The 5,784-nt window shown below is 54.0% G+C and overlaps 1 protein-coding gene and 1 long non-coding RNA gene across 2 annotated transcripts in view; one reads left to right on the top strand and one right to left on the bottom strand.

The window, feature by feature from the left end:
- atp10a (ATPase phospholipid transporting 10A) overlaps positions 1 to 5,784 on the bottom strand; it is a 65,887-nt gene that overhangs the window by 1,983 nt on the left and 58,120 nt on the right. The window contains 1 exon segment of the mRNA XM_070440776.1: positions 1,985 to 2,330. Coding sequence (XP_070296877.1) covers positions 1,985 to 2,330 — 346 coding nt within the window.
- Positions 39 to 570, top strand: LOC139025639 (uncharacterized). The gene is made up of 3 exons (XR_011477243.1): positions 39 to 60; positions 294 to 333; positions 522 to 570. It is a non-coding gene; the product is annotated as an uncharacterized lncRNA (long non-coding RNA).

Raw genomic sequence — 5,784 nt, forward strand, 5'->3', positions numbered from 1 at the left:
CGAGCCACCAGCCAGCCAGGCACAAACAGACGTTCAGTAAACAGGGGAAGACCAGCAGCAGTAACAACAGTCAGTAAACAGGGGAAGACACTACCAGCACCAGCAACAACAGTTAGTAAACAGGGAAGACCACCAGCACCAGCAACAACAGTCAGTAAACAGGGGAAAGGGACCACCAGCACCAGCAACAACAGTTGAAAACGGGGAGACCACCAGCAAGCAGTAACAGTCAGTTAAACGGTGGAAGACCACCAGCAGTAAAACAGTCAGTAAAACAGGGAAACCACCAGCAGCAGTAAACAACAGTCAGTAAACAGGGGAAGACCACCAGCAGTGCAGTAACAACAGTCAGTAACAGGGAAGACCACCAGCAGCAAGAACAACAGTCAGTAAACAGGGAGAGACCACCAGCAGCAACAACAGTCAGTAAACAGGGAAGCACCAGCGCAGCAACAACAGTAGTAACGGGGAGACCACAGCACGCAACAACAGTCAGTAAACAGGGAGACCACCAGCAGCAGCAAACAACAACAGTCAGTAAACAGGGGAAGACCACCAGCAGCAGCAACAGTCATAAAAGGGAAGCCACGCACCAGCAAAGAACAGTCAGTAAACAGGGAAGACCACCAGCAGCAACAACAGTCAGTAACAGGGACAGACCACCACCAGCCAGTAACAACGTTCAGTTAAACAGGGAAGACCACCACCAGCAGTAACAACAGTCAGTAAAACAGGGGAAGACCACCAGCAGCAACAACAACAGTCAGTAAATAGGGGAAAGACCACCAGCGAGCAGTTTTGAGGAGCTGAGGACTGGTACATACCTATGGCCAGCTTGAGGAACTAGACTGGTGACATACCTATGGCCAGCGTTGAGGAACTAGACTGGTACATACCTATGGCCAGCGTTGAGGAGCTAGACTGGTACATACCTATGGCCAGCGCTTGGAGGAGCTAGACTGTACATACCTATGGCCAGCGTATGAGGAACTAGCATGGTACATACCTATGGCCAGCGTTGAGGAAACTGGACTGTACATACCTATTGGCCAGCGTTGAGGAGCTAGACTGGGTACATACCTATGGCCAGCCGTTGAGGAGCTAGACTGGACATACCTATGGCCAGCGTTAGGGAGCTAGACTGGGACATAACCTATGGCCAGCGTTTGAGGAGCTAGACTGGTACAATACCTATGGCCAGCGTTGAGGAGCTAGCTAGACGGACATACCTATGGCCAGCTGTTGAGGAGCTAGACTGGACATACCTATGGCAGCGTTGAGGAGCTAGACTGGGACATACCTATGGCCAGCGTTGAGGAGCTAGACTGGACATACCTATGGCCAGCGTTGAGGAAGCTAGACTGGACATACCTATGGCCAGCGTTGAGGAACTAGACTGGACATACCTATGGCCAAGCGTTGGGAACTAACTGGGACATACCTATCGGGCCAGCGTTGAGGACACTAGACTGGGACTACTATGGCCAGCGTGAGGAAATAGACTGCGGACATACTATGGCCAGCGTTGAGGAGCCTGTACACTGGGACATACCTATGGCCAGCGTTGAGGAGAGCTAGCACTGGACATACCTATGGCCAGCGTTGAGGAGCTACACTGGACATCCTATGGCCAGCGTTGAGGAGCTAGACTGGGACATACCTATGGCCAGCGTTGAGGAGCTAGACTGGTACATACCTATGGCCAGCTTTGAGGAGCTAACTGGGACATACCTATGCAGCGTTGAGGAGCTACACTGGTACATACTATGGCCAGCGTTGAGGAGCTAGGACGGGAAACATATCTAATGGCTCCAGCGTGAGGAACTAGACTGGTACATACCTATGGCCAGCGTTGAGGAGCTACACTGGGACATACCTATGGCCAGCGTTGAGGAGCTACACTGGGACATACCTATGGCCAGCGTTGAGGAGCTACACTGGTACATACCTATGGCCAGCGTTGAGGAGCTAGACTGGGACATACCTATGGCCAGCGTCATGACCTTCAGTTTGTTCCGGACCAGTTTAACCACCATACTCTTCTGCAGCGGTGTGGAGCGACAGCAGAGGACTGACCGACAGCTCCTCGCCAACGCCAGGAACTTCTCATCGAGGCTGCTGTCCAGCGCGTAGGCCAGCGTCCGCCCGTCAATCACCAGACCCAGCCGGTGCACCAGGAAGGACTGGGTCTGGGAGGAGGAGGGAGGAGGAGGAGGGGGGAAGGAGTAGGCGGCAGCGTAGTCTTTCTGAAAGGATCTGGAAGGATCCGAGGACAGGAACTTAGCCTGGATGTAGTGTAGACTCTCCTCTAGAAGGACTGCCATCGCCTCCTGTTGCAGAGACAGGCAGAGAGAGAGACAGGCAGAGAGAGAGAGAGAGACAGGCAGAGAGGGAGAGAGAGACAGGCAGAGAGGGAGAGAGAGACAGGCAGAGAGGGAGAGGCAGACAGGCATAGGGTCAGAGAGAGACAGGCAGGCAGGGAGGGAGAGAGAACAGAGAACAGCGATTACTAACCTCAATTTGGATGTAAATGTCTACTTTACCGGAGTAAGCAGGACATTCTGCCAACCCCGAAACAGGCCCAAATACCAGGGAACCGAAAGAGGAAGTGACAACGCAAGAGAGGGGAAATGAGCATCCTGAAGAAACTATGTTGGCGAGTAAATAAACTGCCTCTACCCGATTCAGGCCTTCATGGTCAAATTGCTGCAAAGAAACCACTACTAGACAAACTAAACACCTTCTTTGCCCGCTTTGAGGATAATACACTGCCCGCTAACAAGGACAGCACCCTATAAGCACGTTCATGTTGACAGAAGTGAGTGCTACGGGGGGGGCGATAGTCATTTAGTTAAGTTATCTTTGCCTTCTTGGGTACAGGAACAATGGTGGCCATCTTGAAGCAATTGGAGACAGCAGACTGGGATAGGGCTCTCCTTCTCCGTTGCCGACGTGAGTAAAACATTTAAACGTGTTAACCCTCGCAAGGCTGCCGGCCCAGACGGCATTCCTAGCCGCATCCTCAGAGCATGCGCAGACCAGCTGCCTGGTGTGTTAATGGACATATTCAATCTCTCCCTATCCCAGTCTGCTAAATTACAAAAAACGTCATATGTAAAAATTTGGTCAGTGACCAGGCAGTGTGGTGCCAGGACAACAACCTCTCCCTCAACGTCAGCAAGACAGAGGAGCTGATCGTGGACTACAGGAAACGGAAGGCTGAGCAGGCTGCCATCCACATCGACAGGCTGTAGTGGAGCGGGTGGAGTGCTTCAAGTTCCTCGGTGTCCACATCACTAAGGACCTATCATGGTCCAAACACACAAAGACAGTCGTGAAGAGGGCACGACAACACCTTTTCCCCCTCAAGAGGCTGAAAAGATTTGTCATGGGTCCCCAGATCCACAAAAAGTTCTACAGCTGCACCATTGAGAGCATATTGACTGGCTGCATCACCGCTTGGTATTACAATTGCTTGGCATCCGACCTCAAGGCACGACAGAGCGTAGTGCGTACGGCCCAGTACATCACTGGGTACCAAGCTCCCTGCCATCCAAGACCTCTATACCAGGCGGTGTCAGAGGAAGGCCCTAAACATTGTCAGACTCCAGCCAGCTTGAACTGCCACCCAAGACCGCATGGCAAGCAGTACTGATGCACCTTTGACCCCCCAAGCTATAAGACTGCCAAATATTCAACCAAAAAGCTACCTGGGCTATCTGCATTGACCCCCCAAGCTATAAGACTGCTGAATATTCAACCAAAAAGCTACCTGGGCTATCTGCATTGACCCCCCCAAGCTATAAGACTGCTGCAGGGTTAGGTTGGCCAGGGTAGGTAAGGTTAGGGTTTGGCAGGGTAGGTTAAAGGTTTTTTGCCAGGGTAGGTTAGGGTTGGCCAGGGTAATGGTTTAGGGTTGGCCAGGGTAGGTTTTAGGGTTTGGCCAGGGTAGGTTTAGGTTCAGGGTTTGACCTACGTAGCGGTTAGGTTAGGGTTTGGCCAGGGGTTAGGGTAAGGGTTTGTCGCAGGGTAGGGTTTGTCCAGGGTAGGGTTTTGGCCAGGGCAGACCTTCATTGTAAATACTAAATTGTTCTTTAACTGAATTACTTAGTTAAAAAAGGTTAAATAAAATAAATAAAACCTTCATGAACACAAACCCAAATTATTATTTTAGCAAAATAGCATGTAATGCTATGTTAGCTTGAAGGGTGGGTCCTTTGAGGCCCAGCGGTCCTAGTGTTAAGGGTCCTTTGAGGCCCAGCGGTCCTAGTGTTAAGGGTGGGCCTTTGAGGCCCAGCGGTCCTAGTGTTAAGGGTGGGGGGTCCTTTGAGGCCCAGCGGGTCCTAGTGTTAAGGGTGGGGGGTCCTTTGAGGCCCAGCGGTCCTAGTGTTAAGGGTGGGGGGTCCTTTGAGGCCCAGCGGTCCCAGTGTTAAGGTGGGGGTCCTTTGAGGCCCACCAGTCCCAGTGTTAAGGGTGGGGGGTCTTTGAGGGCCCAGCGGTCCTAGTGTTAAGGGTGGGGGGGTCCTTTGAGGCCAGCGGTCCTAGTGTTAAGGGTGGGGGGTCCTTTGAGGCCCCGGTCCTAGTGGTAAGGGTGGGGGGGTCCTTTTGAGGCCCCAGCGGTCCTAGTGTTAAGGGTGGGGGGGGTCCTTTGAGGCCCAGCGGTCCTAGTGTTAAGGGTGGGGGGTCCTTTGAGGCCACCGGTCCTAGTGTTAAGGTGGGGGGTCCTTGAGGCCCAGCGGTCCTAGTGTTTAAGGGTGGGGGGTCCTTTGAGGCCCACCGGTCTAGTGTTAAGGGTCCTTTGAGGCCCAGCGGTCCTAGTGTTAAGGTTGGGGGTCCTTTGAGGCCCAGCGGTCCTAGTGTTAAGGGTGGGGGTTCCTTTGAGGCCCAGCGGTCCCAGTGTTAAGGGTGGGGGGTCCCTTTGAGGCCCAGCGGTCCTAGTGTTAAGGGGTCCTTTGAGGCCCAGCGGTCCTAGTGTTAAAGGTGGGGGGTCCTTTGAGGCCCAGCGGTCCTAGTGTTAAGGTGGGGGGTCCTTTGAGGCCCAGCGGTCCCTAGTGTTAAGGGTGGGGGGGGTCCTTTGAGGCCCCAGCGGTCCTAGTGTTAAGGGTGGGGGGGTCCTTTTGAGGCCCAGCGGTCCTAGTGTTAAGGGTGGGGGTCCTTTGAGGCCCAGCGGTCCAGTGTTAAGGGTGGGGGGGTCTTTGAGGCCCAGCGGTCCTAGTGTTAAGGGTGGGGGTCCTTTGAGGCCCAGCGGTCCTAGTGTTAAGGGTGGGGGTCCTTTTGAGGCCCACCGGTCTAGTGTTAAGGGTGGGGGGTCCTTTGAGGCCCAGCGGTCCTAGTGTTAAGGGTGGGGGTCCTTTGAGGCCACCGGTCCTAGTTTAAAGGTGGGGGTTCTTTGAAGGCCCAGCGGTCCTAGTGTTAAGGTGGGGGGTCCTTTGAGGCCCAGCGGTCCTAGTGTTTAAGGGTGGTGGGGTCCTTTGAGGCCCAGCCGGTCTAGTGTTAAGGGTGGGGGGTCTTTGAGGCCCAGCGGTCTAGTGTTAAAGGGTCCTTTGAGGCCCAGTGGTCCAGTGTTAAGGGTGGGGGGTCCTTTGAGGCCCAGCGGTCCAGTGTTAAGGGTGGGGGGTCCTTTGAGGCCCAGCGGTCCTAGTGTTAAGGGTGGGGGTCCTTTGAGGGCCCAGCGGTCCTAGTGTTAAGGGTGGGAGGGGTCCTTTGAGGCCCGGAGTCCCAGTGTTAAGGGTCCTTTGAGGCCCACCGGTCCCAGTGTTAAGGGTACAAACTTTACCTAATAGA

This window comes from Salvelinus sp. IW2-2015, unplaced genomic scaffold, assembly GCF_002910315.2.
Source record: "Salvelinus sp. IW2-2015 unplaced genomic scaffold, ASM291031v2 Un_scaffold2989, whole genome shotgun sequence".
Taxonomy (NCBI): domain Eukaryota; kingdom Metazoa; phylum Chordata; class Actinopteri; order Salmoniformes; family Salmonidae; genus Salvelinus; species Salvelinus sp. IW2-2015.